Source organism: Xenopus laevis, chromosome 5L, assembly GCF_017654675.1.
Source record: "Xenopus laevis strain J_2021 chromosome 5L, Xenopus_laevis_v10.1, whole genome shotgun sequence".
NCBI lineage: Eukaryota > Metazoa > Chordata > Amphibia > Anura > Pipidae > Xenopus > Xenopus laevis.
In genome coordinates this window covers 41,224,974-41,244,131 of record NC_054379.1, presented here as the reverse complement: position 1 = coordinate 41,244,131, position 19,158 = coordinate 41,224,974, and the positions used below count along the sequence as shown (strand labels likewise).

Here is a 19,158-nt window from a genome sequence, read left to right as displayed (position 1 = left end):
TGCCTTTGTTTATTGACCATTATGACATCATTATGATCCTTTGACCCCTATGACATCATAATGATCCTTTGGCCATTGTGACATCATTATGACCTTTTGACCCCATGACATCATAATGATACTTTTCCATTATGACATCATAATAATCCTTTGCCCTTTATGACATCACAATGATCACAGTAAGGCTTAAGGTTTGGCAGGAAATTGCTCTTGTCATTTTACACTTGACTTAACACGGAAACAGACAAGATGAATTCTCTCTGTCTTTTTTCTTGTTTTTTTCTCTCAACCTTATTTTTAATAACATCTATTCATGGAACAACAGGTATGTATTTAATATTTACTTATTAATACAGAATATAGAACTTATTGCCAACATTTCTATAATAAATAGAATATAAGTGTTTCTAGGTAATATCTTGACAGCTATACTTATAGCCATTCCCATTAATTTGGACAGTAGGGTCTTATTAACAAAACTGCTCGTTTCGTTTACATTTTCAAATACTACAAATCCTTTAGATGATTGGATCTAACACTGTTATCTTTACAGCATTCAACATTATGTAGCCATTTATTTTATTAAAACTGTAACGCAAAGGAATAATATTTAGTAACCAGTCCCTATTGAGAACATAAACAGTTTTACTTTATGTTTGTGTCGAAAATGTTAGATTTTAGCTAACTAAGAAAGTACAGTAGTGGATGATTGGTAGTACAGGTATAGTTATCCCTTATCCGGACACCCGATATCCAGAAAGCTCCGAATTACGGAATGGCTGTCTCCCATAGACTCTATTTTATCCAAATAATCCAAATTGTTAAAAATTATTTCCTTTTTCTCTGTAATAATTAAACAGTAGCTTGTACTTTATCCCAACTAAGATATACTTAATCCTTATTGGAAGCAAAACCAGCCTACTGGGTTTATTTAGTGTTTAAATAAATTTCTAGTAGACTTAAGGCACGAAGATCCAAATTACGGAAAGATCCGTTATCCGGAAAACCCCAGGTCCCTAGCATTCTGGATAACAGGTCCCATACCTGTATTAAGTTTTACATTAGATATTGGTTTGACTAGGCAAACACTGGATATGAGCATGGAGCTTTATTTATCTTCTTTCTAATAAAAGACATTTTTGATATTTTGTATTACAGAACCAAATGATCAAAAGAAAAATGAATTACTTCAGAAGAATGAATTACTGAGTCCGATTATTTCAGCAGTTAACTTTGGTAAGATAAACAATATTTCATTAACCTTGCTGTGAACATTTGTTATTACTGTACTACAACTATTTGGAGAAACACCAGCATAAGGGTTTCCATGCAAAGCTAAAACACACCGGGGCTCATTTATAAACTTTGCGCAGGGCAGAATGATTCCACACAGTCAAAATATTTGCCGTGCATATGGTTATATTTATAAAGCTGGATAAGAGTTATGTATTTAGGGGCATATCTGTCAAGGGTCGAATTTTTGAATTTGAAAAACTTCAAAATTCGGATTTTAAAAAAACCAACCGAAATTACGTCAGTTTTTTTGGCCGAATAGGTCTGTATTCGGCCGAAATCGAATCATACAAATCGAAGTAATAGCGCATTCGATAGAATTCGAATCAAAGTTTTTCCCCAAAGTTTTTCAAAGTATACCAATTGACTCCAAATAGGTTCTACGAGGTCTCCCATAGGCTAAAAAAAAACTATTCTGCAGGTTTTAGATGGCAAATGATTGAAGTCAAGTTTTTTTGTACATGATAAATTTTGATATTCTAATTTCTTTCAAATTCTAATCGAATTTGGACTATTCCCTAGTCAAGGTACACAAAAATAGCTCGAAATTCGATTTTTGTTTTAATTCGAAAATTCACCTCGAGCTTTGATAAATCGGCAACTTAATGTGCAAACAGAATTGTGAATTTTTTTCACACTGCGAATGTCCATAAGAGCTTTTTAAATATGGCGAAAAAATGCAAATTGCGAATACTCTGCGCCTGAATTACGGCACATGTTTGATGGCGTAGAAAATGTTCTCAAAACAGTTTTGCAAATTGTGAATTTAAGTTACTGTCAACGTTATTTTCGCGCACAACAACCTCTCACACTGGGCGCACTCACGCAAACACTCGTCTCATTTGTGAAAATTTATTCATAATGCGAATTCGCAAAAAATGGAAAGACAGGCACAGCAGCGCAATATATTAGCATTCAGGAAAAGTCATGAGCAATACAACCGTTTGCGGGAACTTTATAAATGACCCCCATATTCTGTTGTTTAATTTTGGTGTAGGCTTGTTTGTCCTTTTAGATCAGTAGAACTAATGAGATATTTTTGTGATTTTACAGATGGCAGACCGACGAATTTTAAAAATAAAGAAAATGATTTGCCCCCTGAAGCACCAGAAAAAGGTAAAATATTTATTATTTGGATCAGCTAACCTGTAACATTGTCCATACTGCTCTAAGAAAGATACATAAGATAGGTTCATCTTTTATTAATTTACCCTTTAATAGTCCTACTGTAAATCATAACGCCAAGTTGAGCAAAGTACAGTATAATTAAAACACTCTAAGCGGGTTATTCACTAAACTCCAAATGCAAAAATCAAGAAAAAATTGTGATTTTTATTTATAACATTTTTCGGAATTGATTAAACTCCGAGGATGGAAAAGGCCAAATCAGAAAATCCGGCATCTCAGACCTGTCGAGGTTGCATACAAGTCAATGGGAGAAGTACAAATGATTTTTTGATGTGCGCTGGGTTTTTGGCAATACCTGTGTTTTAGGGTGAAAAATCCGAAAAATCGTGAATATCGGATTTTTTCCCGCAAACAACATTTTCGGGAAAGTGTATTAATAAATAAGACCAAAAAACCCGTGCGGATTTGGTCTGAGTTTTTTTCAGAGAATATTGAGCTAAATTCGGACTTTGATGAATAACCCCCTAAAAAAATTAAAGCATGCAAATAAAATTATTGTTCTATGTTATTACAGCTTCCATGGTTCAGGGACTGCAAGACAAAATGAAGAAGCTGATTCATACGGTAAAAGGCAAATTCAGGAAAGGTAAATCTTTCAGCAGTTTCAATAAAAAAGTAAAATAATTATATTTTATATAGATAATGATGGATAATAGGAATAGTTTTTGGGCTGTAGCTAATATAAATCACTATTCTTAATTTTAGCTGTACACATTAACACACAAGCATCTTATTATGTTCAAAATTTGGTTTACCACACACAAAAATAATTAGAGCTGCCATACTGTTATCTCATATAAATTATAATCCATAATCCTTGCTTGTATTGTATTTTATATCGCCTAAAATAAATGCTGACCATGATATATTGCTATAAGGTGTGGCTTTATAGTGTAAACGACTGCCAGCCATGAATATAAAGGGAATATGCTGACTTGGAATATTTTTTGTACATAATCTATACTGAGTTATATTATTATTAAACATTACAGGGCAGATTTATCAAGGATCGAATTTCGAAGTAAAAAATACTATGAAATTACTTTGAATTTGAATATCGAATTCAACGTTTTTTTTACCAAATTTGAACGTTTTGCGGTCGAAGTAAAATCGTTCGATCAAACAATTAAATCGTTCGAATGAACGATTCCAGCGATCGATCAAACTTTTTTAGTTCGACTACAAAAAACTTCGAAAAATGCATTAGAAGGTCCCTGTAGGCTAACAAAGCACTTCGGCAGGTTTCATTTGGTGAACTATTGAAGTCTAAGTTTTTTTAAAGAGACAGTACTTTGATTATCGAATTTTCGAGCTATTTTACTTCGAATCGAATTTGAAGTCGTAGTATCCTATTCGATGGTCGAAGTATCCAAAAAATGACTTTGAAAATTCCCTCGAATTCACTTCGACCCTTGATAAATCTGCCCCTACCTGTCGGTGACATGTTTGTTACATTTCTACTACTGTGTCGTCTTCCTTTCCATAGAAATACCAGTACCGGACACCACAGATGTCTCAGCTACACCTGTAACAGACTCACCCGGATTACTACAAAGTAAGTACATTTTTGCCTTATGAAATTGTATAATGCTTTTTGAAAGCCATGGACCTCTGGAGCACATTTACTAAGGGTCGAATATCGAGGGTTAATTAACCCTCGATATTCGACCAGGAACTAAAATCGTTCGACTTCGAATATCGAAGTCGAACGATTTAGCGCTAATACTTCGATCGAACGATTATTCGTTCGATCGAACGATTAAATCCTTCGAATCGAACGATTCGAAGGATTTTAATTCATCGATCGAACGAATATCCTTCGATCCAAAAAACATAGGCAAGCCTATGGGGACCTTCCCCATAGGCTAACATTGAGTTCGGTAGCTTTTAGCTGCCGAACTAGGGGGTCGAAGTTTTTCTTAAAGAGACAGTACTTCGATTATCGAACGATCGAATAGTCGAACGATTTTTAGTTCGAATCGTTCGATTCGAAGTCGAAGGTCGAACTAGCCCATTCGATGGTCGAAGTAGCCAAAAAAACACTTCGAAATTCGAAGTTTTTTTTATTCGAATCCTTCACTCGAGCTTTGTAAATGTGCCCCTTAATGGCAGATTTATCAAGGGTCGAATTTCGAAGTTGAAAATACTTCGAAATTCGACCATCAAATTTAAATACTTCGAATTCAAATAACGAATTCAACGTTTTTTCAGCGAATTTGGCAATCGATCGAATTAAAATTCGAACGATTCGAAGGATTTCAGCGATCGATTGAGCGATTTTAATTCTATGTGTAAAGACTTGGAAGAAGTTTGTAGAAGGTCCCCATAGGCTAAAATAGCAATTCGGCAAGTTTAATTTGGCGAAGTATTGAAGTCTAAGTTTTTTTTAAAGAGACAGTACTTCAATTATCGAATAGTCGAATATTCGAACTATTTTTACTTTGAATCGAATTCTAGGTACAATCGAAGTCGTACTATCTTATTCGATGGTCGAAGTATCCAAAAATTCACTTCAACCCTTGATAAATCTGCCCCTTAGGGACAGATTTAGGGTTGAATTTCGAGGTGATGGGAGTTTCTTTAAACTCGAATAGATTAGAATACAAAAAGACCAACTGAAATTTATTTTAAAAAATATAATTTTTTTTTACTTCAGGCGAATAGGCTGTATCTGATCGTTCGATTCGGATCGTATTTGATCAAATTTGAATCAAAGTATTTTCAAAAAAAATAAAATTTTTCCAAGTCCACCAAATGATTCCACATTGGTTCTAGGAGGTCCCCCATAGGCTAAAACAGCAATTCGGCACGTTTTAGATGGCAAATAGTCGAAGTCAAATTTTTAAAGAGACAGTACATTTCAATATTTGAATTTTCAAATTTGATTAGAATTTGGACCATTCCCTAGTCGAATTCGAATCAACGTTTCCCCCCAAAAAACTTTGATTTTTCAAAGTCCACCAATTGACTCCAAATAGGTTCTAGGAGGTCCCCCATAGGCTAAAAAAAAATATTCGGCAGGTTTTAGATGGTAAATGATTGAAGTTGAATTTTTTAAGAGATATTCGATTTTTTTCAAATTCAAATCGAATTTGGACTATTCCCTAGTTAGGGTACACAAAAATAGCTTAAAAATTCTCCTCGACCTTTGATAAATCTGCCCCTTAATGTGCAAACAGAATTGTGAATTGTTTTCACACTGCGAATGTCCATAAGAGCTCCTTAAATATGACGAAAAATGCAAATTGCGAATATTCTGCGTCTGAGTTACGCCACAACTTTGGTGGCTGAGAAAATGTTCTCAAAACAGTTTTGCAAATTGCGAATTTAAGTTACTGTCCACGTTATTTTCGCGCACAACAACCTCACACTGTGCGCACTCACGCAAACACTCGTCTCATTTGTGAAAATTTATTCACAATGCAAATGACTCCAAATAGGTTCTAGGAGGTCCCCCATTGGCTAAAACAGCAATCCGGCAGGTTTTAGATGGCGAATAGTCGAAGTTGAATTTTTAAAGAGATAGTACATGATAAATTTCAATATTTGAATTTTCAAATTTAATTAGCATTTGGACCATTCCCTAGTCAAAGTACACTAAAATTACCTCGAAATTTGAATTTTAACTTCCATCCTTGATAAATCTGCCCCTTAATCATATGAAGTCCATATTAAATGTGTATGTACTCAAGCAGATTGGGTGCCTAAGAGATAACCCCACTGATATTACATGGCCAATGAACTTGTTGATTGCAGAAAATGTTCAAATTGTGTTAAAACTGTTTAATCAACCAAAATATTGGGTCTGCATGGTCCACAGAAATGCTGCGGCTATTTACAAATGAACATTTACAAATAATTCTTATAGATGTAAATTATCTTTGTGTGGATTCAGTAATACTAATAACATTTTATTTTTATTTTAAAGAGGGCAAAGCCAAATTACAACAGATTGCAGCGAAAGGTAATATCTTAATCAATTCTTATACACATTAGTGCCCTGTGAATTTTTAGTTAAAAAGGATAGTAGTAAGTACTAAGGGGCATATTTATCAAGGGTCGAATTGAAAAAACGTCGAAATTCTAATTCAAAAAGGCCAACTGAAATTAAGTCAAAGTTTTTTTTTGGTCGAATAGGTCTGTTTTCGATTGAATAGGTCCATATTCGACCAAATTCTAATCGTTCGAATAGAAGGAATATCGCATTCGACCGAATTTGATATTTTCAAAGTCCACCAATTGACAAATGTGTTCTAGGAGGTCCCCATAGGCTAAAACAGCAATTCAGCAGGTTTTAGATGGCAAAAGGTCGAAGTCGAATTTTTAAAGAGACAGTACATTATAATTTTTCAAAAATTGAAATCAAATTTTGTCGTTGAAACTAGCGACAATTGACTCACATTAAAATCAATGGGCATCCGTTTAATTGTCACCGTAACTGTCTCTGGCATCGAAACTGTTGCCAGCGTAAAAAAATCCAATACAGTTTTCAGTAGATTTGCCGGCGTCAAAAAAAATGTTTTCTTTTATGCTGGCGGCAGTTTAGATGCCGGAGACAGTTCAGACGTCGTCGATAATTAAACGGATGGCCATTGACTTTAATGCGGGTCAACTGTCGCCGGCGTCAAAATTGGTGTTTCACGAACGGGACAAATTTGCCCATCACTATTAAACATCAAACTTACTGTGATCCCTTATATTTTTATGGAAATAGACCCCAGAGAACCAGTTTAAATTTTTTGTTAAATATTGCTGGAGTCTTTTTATTTAACTTAAATTAAATATGCAAATTAGGGTTCAGATCCTAAGCGGTTTTCAGTTGATTCTTTTGAGGATGATGATTAAACATTCGACCAAGTCCTAAAATTCCAGACCAACATTAATTTAGATTATTTAATTGCAATTGTTGTCAGGGCTCTTTTAGATTCAGCATTAATTATAACATTATTGTGTGCTTTTGTTAGGCGAGTCTGCAAAGAAGAAAATTACAGATATGATAAGTGATCTCAAGAACATCAATGGTAAAACTCTCATTTTTCATAAAAAAAAAGTTCAAGTAGTTAACAGAAATTTCTATAATTAAACTAAACATAATCTGATCCCTTATATTTATGTGAAGTTATGCCCCAGAGAACTACAGTTAAAATGTTTTATGTTAAATATTGCTGGAATCTTTTTATTTTACTCACATTGAATATGCAAATTAGGGTTCAGATCCTGAGTCCAAACATTCCGGATTTGGGCCATCATTAATGTCTAATTTCATATGCAAAACCACATAGAACATTTAATTACAATTGTTGTCAGGGCTCTTTTAGCTTCAGCATTAATAATAACATTACTTTGTGCTTTTGTTAGGAGCTAATGCAAAGAAGAAATTAGCAGATATGATGAGTGGTATCGAGAACAGCACAGGTAAAACTCTCAATTTTCATAAACAAAAGTTTAATTGACTTTTGTCACACACTTTGCAATATTAATTTAAATAAATGTATGTAAAACAGTGAATTAGTTTTAGTATAATTGCAGTTATTTGGGCTCGTATGTCTTTTAACTTTAGTAATATTTGTTCCATTTTATTACAGATTCCAAAATCCAGGAAATCAAAGATACAATGACGAAGTTGCTTAATACCATTAAAAACAAATTCAGCAAAGGTAAACCCTTCAGCAGTTTTATAAAGTAAAATGTTTATATTTTCATATTGTATATAAATCTATATATTTATCGAGTTGTCTAACTACTCGTTTAAGTAAACACTGGCATGTTTGTGACACACTTGCATTATTAATATCTGTAATTCTTCTACTGTGTATACAGTTCATTTCATTTTTGTACAATATTTTACTCAAAGTCTTTGAGCAAATGAGCTCCTAATAACCTCTTTACTTGTTTGTTTTTATAGGTGAAATAAATACAGACCAACCAGTAGAAGGTAAGAACGTTTTTGCATCCTGTCCCTTTACTATGTTTATTAAAGATGAATTTAAAAAAATGCTCAAAAGTAGGGATGCACCGAATCCTGGTATCGGTTCGAGATTCGGCCTTTTTCAGCAGGATTCGGATTCGGCCTAATCCTTCTGCCTGGCCGAACCGAATCCGAATTTGCATATGTAAATTAGGGGTGGGGAGGGAAATCACGTGACTTTTTGTCAAAAAACAAGGAAATAAAAAAATGTTTTTCCCTTCCCACCCCTAATTTGCAAATTAGGGTTCGGATTCGGTTCGGTATTCGGCCGAATCTTTAGCAAAGGGTTCGGCTGAATCTAAAAAGTGGATTCGGTGCATCCCTACTCACAAGTCCCTGGTCCAAAAGCCAACTTATAGGGGCAGATTTATCAAGGGTCGAATTTCAAAGTGATAAATACTTTGAAATTCGACCCTCAAATTGAAATACTTGTAATATCAAAGTCGAAGTATTTTTCACCGAATTTGGCCATCGTCCGATCGAAGTAAAATCGTTCGATCGAATGATTTTACTTTGATGTCCAAAGACTTAGAAAATGGTCTAGAACGTCCCCATAGGCTAACATAGCACTTCGGCAGGTTTAATTTGGCAAAGTATTGAAGTCAAAGTTTTTTTAAAGAGACAGTACTTTGATTATAGAATGGTCGAATATTGGAACGATTTTACTTAGAAACGAATTCGAAGTCGTAGTAGCATATTCGATGGTCGAAGTATCCAAAAAATTACTTCAAAATTCGAACTTTTTTAACTTTACTTTAACTTCGAAAGTTCACTCGAAAATAAAGTTAATCTGCCCCTACGTCTACAATTTCACCAGTAAGCTGCTATTGGTTAATGGCTTAAAAGGAAGTGTTTATATTTTATTTTTCTGTACAAATATTGCAAAAGTATGAGTGTTTATCTTATTATAGAAAAGGTATGCATTTGACCCCATAGACAGAAAACATATCCATAAAAGCATACCGTATATATTCCAATTGGTAGATCAAGTTGCTTACTACATAATTATCTTTTCCAGATATGCTAACAGAAGCTTTTGAAAATCTGGCAAAGCAAAGAATAATAAGCACAAAGATTGTCTGCTCGCTTATCCTGATTTGTGTTGGAATTATCGTGTGTGTTGCTGTATACAGAATTTGCCACCGAAAGATGTAGGTGTTATTTCAATACATTTCTCTTTATTGTCAACTTCTGTCCAAAAATATAACATTCTATTTATAATCTTGTCATACAGCGAAAAGGATAAAGTAAGCAAAATGGAGCAAGGCAATTCATAATGACTCAAGACAAGAAAGCAACACGGTCTCCCACAGATTCCTCTATGAACAACTAGAATGGAGTGATCTCATAATCTTCAAGACAAATCTTTCTAGGCTTAAGGAGCATTTTTAGCAACACCGAACGTTCATTTTCACCAAGAACAATCATTTTCACCAAGAACAATAATTATAAGCAATATAAACAATATATGCAGGTGCATATACATTTGACATACAATAAAGATCCATAAAACTACTCTTGTGTGAAGCATCATTATTGATCTGACAATGGAAAGAAACTGGGTTTGGAAATTAATAAAGAACAGGGAGGACCATGTAAATATGTAAGGAAGGCTTATTATATAGGATAAAATCTATGTAATGCATAGGTTTAAAACCTCTCATCCTATCTAGGCCAGGTTCTTATCAGAATATAATTTGTAAGTAATGCTGAAAGGTTTACTAAATCAAACAAGTAAATTAATAATTTGTCTTCCAGAGTTGCTAAAGAAATAAGCACCATCCACAACACTGTATAATTATATCCCATCCCACAGTTTGGGAACAGGTTCTTATTCTCTATTACAAGGGCTGATATCTTTTTAAAACTGGTTTAGCCCACAAGCCATAATCACAAACTGCACTATTTATTTTGGGGATAAAAATGTCACCCTGATTGCAATGGAAGTGTGAATCTTCTGATATTGCCTATCATCTTATAACCAAAAAGGGGAATCATAGCTAACAGGATTTTCGGTCTCGAGTGTTTAACAGAAATTATTTTATGATAAATTGTCTAACTATAGGGTATATTAAATTTGCCCTTTAAGTCAATGTTTTACAAATATTTTGAGAAAGTAGTAAGTGACCCCAGATTTATATCCTTATTGTCACTTGTCATGTTAACATCTTTCCCATTTGCTTCAAACAGTTTAGTTCTCATAATGCACACACACCCAGGAACAATTTCTTGCCCTGTACATATTCATTTAAAAATAGCTTTGAAGTGTTTCTGCCAAAACAATTCCACATTCATCTACAATTAAAAAAAACTAATACATGTATCAATCTCCAATTCATAAAAAGACAGATTATAACTCAAAAGAGTGTTAAGAAGGGCAACAAAAGCAATAAAGAGAATGGATGATTTCAGTTATAGCAAAGTTAGTATTGTTTACACTAGGTTACATAATGGAAAATATGATTGTTTTATATAACATTGGCAGATTTCATTAGGGGGAAATCAATCTCAAGATATTATGCTATCCCTTGAGGAGGTGGCGATTTTATCTTTAGTTTTAGATTTTTACCCTTAGTTGCAAAAGGGCATTTTTTCTCTGTGTAGCTTTAATACAGTAGAACTAAACCACCAAGTGACTCATCTACAAAAAGAGGACCCTCTTTAGATTTTGGAGAGGGGCTAATCATGAAATCTGCCAATTTCTATTAAAAAAAGCAAAAGGGAGAGTGGGATGAAGGATGCCTATCCTTTCTTGGTGTTTGTTCCTACACAATATGGGTACAGAACATGATGATATTCATATCTGGGTTTACCTTCCATGAGTTCTACAAGGAAAGGGATGGATTTAGGCAGCAGGACCATTTAATTCCTTTGGAGCTTTTTAACTAAATCGATCAGAGCCAGCAATGCTGCAAACCGAACCTGCCACAGAGAAAGAATGGAAAATTGTTAAAGGAAGAAAAAAAGCTCTACTTATTTTACTTTATGTTGCTCAAGGGCCATTTTATTTTTAATAGGCTTAAGGGTCAAAATTAAGATTAAAAGTTAGAAATTTTACTTTTTGGGGTCAATGAGACTGTGAGCCAGCCCCACAATCCGAGATGTTACAAGTTAATTGCTGCCCATCTTACATAATTGTCTGAGATGTGTTTATAGAATTGTACTATATACTGTACATTAGATGCATAGCTTAAATCCATAAAGACAGACAGGCACAAAAGTGTAACTCTCAACTGCTGAGATTCCACCACTCGAATTTAACTCATTTATCAGAAAATCAGCTTGAAAAAGTCTTTGTGGGAAAAGTCTCAACAAAATTGTAGGACAATTCAAATCGTACATATATTTCGAGTTTGACATCCAAATCCCTCAAATTTTTCTAGTTGTTGCCGAAAATCCTTTACTTTATCGAATGAAAACCAGTGCAGATCACAATGTCAGGAAACATCTTCAGGGACCCCTGCCATTCACTTCTACATGACCTCGACAGGTTTTAGCTGGAGTATTTTCTAATTTAGATTTCTAACAGCTTTGGGGTTTAATAAATATCTAAAAATTTTAATTTTTGACGAAACGGGTTAAATTCATCAATCCCTAAAAATAATCATCAATACAGGGCCTTTTCAATGACTGTGCTGTATGGCAATATAATGAAATTGTACAGAAGTTGATTGGGATTACTTGTATGTTTCCAGGTATCATAAATAACAAAAAGTTAACTACCCTATTAAAAGGCCTTTGAACTCTGTTGCTAGTTTCTTTGAAACCATCCAACTCCCAATCAAATCACTAAAATCTGCAGTCGACTTTGTTGCGACTCCCCTAAATACCATAATTATTTTACTGAAACATACCAGTGTACCAGTATAATTACTACAAAAAATGGACAATGTGCATATTAATCTCATTCGTACCAGTATAACCATTGGATAAACTGGATAAAGAGCACATTAACCCCAGATGTGCCAGTATTATTACTGCAGTAAACCGATATTATCCACAAATGTACCAGTATAATTCCTATAGAAAATCCATAATTAGAATATTAACCCCAGACATGCTAGTAAGAGTGGAACCCATGCCCATCTTGGATATTTTTCTAGAGGAACAGGGAGAAAAGAACATGCAGGACATTTAAACTACAATCCGGGACAGCGGGCCGTGTTCTTAAAATTGAAAAGCAGGACAGCTGGGAGTTGCTGATACATTGCTGTGCTCATAATGCAATGCCTCCTGCCATCAGAGCCGACTTATTCCAGCATGCTTAAAACTGATGAGAAACAACCCTTACTCTAACCTACTGGCGTTTTGTAGGGAGACAGTATTTGGGAACCAAATGATTTGTGAAATAATCTTACTCAATAAAAAATAATTAAAATTAAATTACATTTTAGATAAGCATATGTGATTTTCTATCTTTCTGCATTCAAACCCCCAAACAAACAAAACAAATTAACACAGAGCAGCAAAACATCTCCAACGTTTGAGTTTATCATGGCTCCATACATACCTATAAAACTGAATCTTGCAGATATGGCCTAAGGAAGTTAAGCAGAGTCTCCACCACTTTCTGCAGTGCAGTCACCGTGCTGAGAAGATGGTGAGCAATTACTGGTTAGCAATTCCTTCTTATGCTTCAGAGTAGACAACAGAGCTGCCATTAATCTGTAATGTTTAGAAAAATGAGCAACTGTTACAAGGGCACACTAGAAAAATAGCTTCAACTTTCTAATTAGTATTTGTAAAAAATTGTAAGACAAATATTGATCAATTAATAAAAAGAGTGATCCTTAAGAAATGGCGTCTGAAAGTGTATCTATTCCAGCACATAAATGCTTTGGCTTAAATGCAAGTGCATCTGGTAGTTTACAATAAATTTCAGTGTTATTGCATTTTGAACAGGCATCAAATGTATACAAATCAAGCGTGTTGATATTGGTACGATCAATCTGAAGAAAATGGAATCTGCTTATGCACAAATGCTAACTAATGATTTCATTTTTGGACGCACAATGCTATGTAAGTCTATGGGCGTCATTTCCGCAGCAAAACAAGGCAAAAAAATTCACCCATCCCTACTTATTTGCTGTTGGAGGCAGCAAAAAATCTAAGGATTCATTCATAGAGAAAAGCAAAACAGAAGCAGGTAATTTACTAACTTTAATCGCATATTACTACAATAAAATATACTCATTATACACATCTCTGAGAGTAAGGCACTTGACAGCCAGAATCACAAATTCTATAATCTGGGTAAAAATACACCCCCACACATGAGCTCATTCAGTTGGGCTTTTGTAGACAAGGTGCAAAAACCCTAGCTAAACTTCCATAAATAAAGATGTATATACAAGAATAGTATCAGTTAACCCAGAAACCCAGAAAGCTACAAATTATGGGAAGGCAAACTCCCATAGACTCCATTTTCATCAGTGAATTCACATTTTTACAAAATGTTTCCATTTTCTCTTTAATAATAAAACAATAACTTGTATCATTAACCTTTATTTGAGGTAAAACAATCCTATTGGGTTTATTTAATTCTTAATATTTTTTGTAGATTTAAGGTATGGAGATCCAAATTACAGGGAGAGTCCCCTTATCTTGAATTCCCCAGGTCCTGAGCATTCTGGATAACAGGGCCCACACCTGTGCAATATATATATATATATATATATATATATATATATATATATATATAAATACATTTCCCTTTACAGGGATGCACCGAATCCACTAATTTGGATTTGGCCGAACCCCCAAATCCTTTGCGAAAGATTCGGCCGAATACTGGACTGAATCCTAATTTGCATATGCAAATTAGGGGTGGAAATGGGAAAATTGTTTTACTTCTTGTGACAAAAAGTCACGCGATTTCCCTCCCTGCCCCTAATTTGCATATGCTAATTAGGATTCAATTCAGCCTGTCTGTTAATTGCCTGCTCTTCCTCCTCTGCATTTGCTCTTTGCGATGTACAAATGAAAGCAGATCCGCAATGAGGCCCAACTCAATCTAAAAAGTAAGACCAATATAAATGATACATTTTAAACACACTGAGGCTGAAGTGTAAAACTGATAATATACTTTTTTAATGTATTTTATGCTAATGGATTTTTATATCAGGCAGCAGTGAGGACAATTTGAGGAAAAATCTTTTACTTCATGTAAAGTTACCCTCGACTTTTTTTCCTTACAGAATTGTCTAATGAGGTATTGGTTTCCTCAAGCTTATGCAACATCAGGCATGTCCAAAGTCGACCATGGGCCAATTACAGCCCTTTTTCAAATTTACACTGGCCGACAGCCTGCGTCATGAAATTAATAATAATGCGGCCCACCAGCACAGTGCAATCAGGATCATTCACTCCCAATAGACATGTACTGACACGTAGTGATCTGCCGCTTACGCGTACGTCCTTAGTTTACTGTACTGGCACGTCAGTACGTCTGTTGACATCTTCAGCCCTAAAGAAGTATGAGAGAGCGGCGTGTCACTACGTGCCAGTAACACCTTTAGCGGTGCGTCACTGCGTCCCAGTACGTGTCTATTGCTAGCACCTACAGCACGCAGAAGCAGTATAGACCAAGTAAAATTACTGCTACAGTATGTGATTCCTTGTTTAAATGATAAACGGAGAATAAGTCCAAACAGACTCCACTAAACGCTGTGTATGCGTCCATCTCTGGGAGTGAATGATCCTGGAATGATCCTGATCGCAAGAAGGGATAGCGGTGTCAGGCTGAATGGTCCGCCCCCACACATTTTCACCTCACCAAATCTGGACCTTGTTGCAAAAAGTTTGGACACCCCTGTGCAACAGCATCACTGTCTCGACTTTCAGGTATAGCCTTGCCTAAGCAGCCATTGCCTCACTAGCTGGGATGCCACAACATTTCTTTTGTCAACTCTATTTCTATAAGGGTAAAGACAGGTCTTTAAAATGAATGGCGCGGTGATCAGCCAAACACAAACACATCCGGGACCAACACTAAACCCTGCCCCTTGACATCATCCTCCAGCCCCCACATCACAGAACCCACCCCTGCCCGGTCTTTCTGGCTGCAGAAGGTAGTAACTCTAGTTTCTATTTGTTTTATAATCTTTTTACATAAGTCAGTGAGAACATGGCCTAACAGTCAGGGATGTAGGCTCAGAAGGACAGGGCCATAAATGTCACTTTCCATAAATGTAATTTCTGCTCCTAAAAGTTTAGATTCAGATCTGCACCACATACACACATACAGTAAGTACGCTGATAGAGCAGAGTGCAGCCTTCCCCAGCACAAATCATATCCAACTGTTTGCTTGGTCTGCCTACTAATTATGAAACAATAACATTTTATAAAAAATAAATAATAAAGAAAAGTTGCTTAGAATTGGCGATTCTATGTAATACTAAAAGTTAAGTTGAAGCACTCCTTTAATTATATATTATTTAATGTCTGTTTACAAAATAAACCCAAGTAGTAACATATTGGAATAGTTGGACATGTTATTCATCATTTCAAACTCAGTAAAACATTTAAAAAGAATAGGACAGCTCTAAATGATAAACTTTTCTTACAATTTAAAATAATGACTTTACCGACTTAACCAACTTTACCAAGACTGTGCACATGCTCAGTGTGGTCTGGGCTGCTTAGGGATCGTCATAAATTATCAGCACAAGTCAAATAATATCTGCCAGAAGCGATACAGCAAGACTGATTAATAATCAGAATATGCAGACTGCACTGCGTCCTGTGTTGTCATGTAATCTAATGTGGATTTTATAGTTTTTGTATTGTTTAATACAAACTTTTCTCCAAATAGAATCCTAGTTTATCTGTTTAAATCTGGTTCCATGATCTTTGTCCCTGCAGCTGGAGTTGGAAACAGTAAAGGGGATGTAAATACAAAAATAAAATCCAATACAAATCGCCGACTGCTATACAGGGAAACAAACAAAACTGCTTGAGTTCTGCATGGCTGGGAAGTAAGGCAGGGTCTACCCCTGCTGTTCATAAGTATGACTGTTTCCCTGCGGAGCAGTTAGGGACCGACAATTCCTATCCACAGCAGTAAATGAAGGGAGAATTTCACTGCACACAGTCAAGTTTCTTATAAAAACCGTACACCTTTTTTAATTACAGTATATTGAATATAGGTTTCTTTTTCATTAAAGAACGTAAAAATGGGATTTTATTTTTTTGCCTTTACACGCCCTTTAAATGCACTGCTGCTAACAGCCAGTTTGTTAGAAAATATACCAGACCGTTGCACTGGTTAGAGGGCAGAAATTAAATGCATTTTTTTCAGGCCTACTCTTCAGTCATTGCTTAATAATGATAGATATTAAGGACAAATTATATTAAATTGATGATACAAAGAAGTAGGTACAGGATACCACAACAACTTAGAAAGACTCAATTCAGCCAAACATTGGCAGATATGCTGTACTTTATATTTTGCCTTTATATTGTTTTTATTTTGTGGGCAAACAGCGCAAAGGATCATAAGAGTAGGAAGTGAATAGGAGCTACGTTTTTTTGAACTTTGGTGTATGCTATGCAGTGCTCGCCATGGTACATCACCAGAGGAAATTTTTAAACCTTCCTACAACTGACCACAGTATACCCATAGTACAGGTAAGGGATCTGTTATCCGGTAACCTGTTATACAGAAAGCTCTGAATTATGGAAAGGCCATTTCCCAAAGACTCCATTTTATCCAAATACTCCTAATGTTTAAAAATGATTTCCTTTTTCTCTTTAATAATAAAACAGTACCTTGTACTTGATCCAAACTAAGATATAATTAATCATTATTGGAAGCAAAACCAGCCTATTGGGTTTATTTAATGAGTCTCTAGTAAACTTTAGGTATGAAGATCCAAATTATGGAAAGATCCCTTATCCGGAAATCCCCAGGTCCCGAGCATTCTGGATAACAGGTCCCATACCTGTACATGATTATCGGTAGGGATCAGCATGCCACCATACATATAGCATGAATCATATTATTAATACAAGTACGGGATGTCTTATCTGAAAAGCCATAGTCCAGAAAGCTCAGAATTATGGGAAGGCCATCTTTCATAGAGTCCATTTTTAGCAAATAATTTTTAATTTTTTTTGTAATAATTAAACAGTACCTTGTACTTAATGGTAACTAAGCTGCTTGAATCCATATTAGTGGCAAACAATCCTGTAGGGTTTATTTGATTAAATTAGTTTAAATTATTTTTTGTAGACTTAAGGAATGGGGAACCAAATTATGGAAAGATCCCTTTATTCAGAATACCCTAAGTCCCAAGCATTCAGCATAACAGATCCTATATCTGTATGCATATAGTCATATTTAACCAGACCCAGGGTCTCCAGTTGGGAGGCCATGCTTTTAAAACATTCAAAATGATTGTTTATTGTTTGGTCATCTTGCAGCAATTTTTCCCACCCCTTCATAAATTGTCTTGTTTTTTAACCATTATGGAAATCAAGCTGACCTAATTTGACTCCAGATAGGTGCACTTTAAGTGGTATGAAGAAGCCACAATCTCTTTAAAATGCTTCACTAGCTAGGAGTGGGATGACAAAGCTGGCACTACAGATAGGAGAAACAACTGTAAAAAAATGCTTCTAAGTAAGCACTTTCCTGGTGTGGGCAGCCAAGCTGAGGCACACAGATACACACAATGAGGCATCTTGTTCATTATGCACATGGCCTATACTTGGGAAACGTGTCAGCTCTGTTAACACTCACATTTGGTGTGAGAAATATTTTGATTATGGCAGGTCTTTGCTGGTTGTAATGAGAACACAGTGAGCATTTATTAGGGTATAAAAGTAATTTTAGGTTGTCAATTTAAGCAGCACACAAACAATAGTGGGATCTTTGGGAATCCCATATCAGAGTTGGAAGGTGAAGAGCAACATATTTATTTTTCCCCAGTAACTGAACTGTGTGATCTGAGTAGAGGGAGTACCCACATGATTTGGTACCAATGATTTGGTTGTTGTTCTATGCTTTTAGAATATGCCCAGTCTTTAGGGGCGAGAGGCTTGCAGAATGTTCATTGAACTTTGCAATAAGTAGGAGTAGATGGGCTTCATGTTCCAGCAATTCACTAGATGCAGAAGCAAGTTTCTCACGCAACCTCTCAATTACAGGTTAGAAGGGTCTGAAATGTAAGCAGGAAAGCACGATTATTTCAGTATCCCATGTAGTTCTCACTTCTATAGCCACTATTATTTTTGTTCTTTCAAGAACATAGATTCCATAGATTCGGGTGTAGATGGTTTTTTTTTCATACTACAAAGTTTGAATCCGCTTCCTTTTCCTTATGAACCACCTCTTATACTTAGGGAGTAAAGAAAACTTTGAGATCCGTTTTTGTCTTTGTTGCATGTGTTATATTCATGCTCTAGTATTACCTTCCTTGTCCCAATATACATTTCCATAGCCGGCAGGCATTTAAGTCCCCTCTTAAAACCCACCATGTCATAATTATATTTAAATCCTCAACACCATGACCACCTTCACCCAACTCCCAACCCACAGTAATTACTAGATAATCAGTTTTTATTACTCAGTGTAATTCCTACATCTACACAAACAGGATATCTACCACCACTAGGTCTCCATTTAAAATCTCACCCCATTCTCTTTTATATTGTAGGCTCTTGTAGGCAGGAACCTGACCTCTGTCATTTCTAAACACTCTACAGC

General features: G+C 35.4%; 1 protein-coding gene across 2 annotated transcripts; it reads left to right on the top strand.

Annotated features, from left to right (window-relative positions):
- Window positions 1-1,021: 1,021 nt before the first annotated feature.
- On the top strand, window positions 1,022-9,932 carry LOC121393523. Of its 2 annotated transcripts, XM_041562356.1 has the most exons (11): window positions 1,022-1,236; window positions 2,347-2,409; window positions 2,996-3,067; window positions 3,968-4,036; window positions 6,410-6,445; window positions 7,446-7,502; window positions 7,840-7,896; window positions 8,067-8,138; window positions 8,387-8,416; window positions 9,468-9,600; window positions 9,684-9,932. In XM_041562356.1, exons 3-11 carry the CDS (start codon window positions 3,001-3,003, stop codon window positions 9,724-9,726), a joined length of 564 nt encoding a protein of 187 aa, XP_041418290.1. In that variant the 5' UTR covers window positions 1,022-1,236; window positions 2,347-2,409; window positions 2,996-3,000; the 3' UTR covers window positions 9,727-9,932. The 2 variants fall into 2 exon arrangements, with proteins under 2 accessions (XP_041418290.1, XP_041418289.1); XM_041562355.1 differs by lacking the exon at window positions 1,022-1,236 and having other exon boundaries at window positions 2,218-2,409.
- The last annotated feature ends 9,226 nt before the right edge of the window (window positions 9,933-19,158 follow it).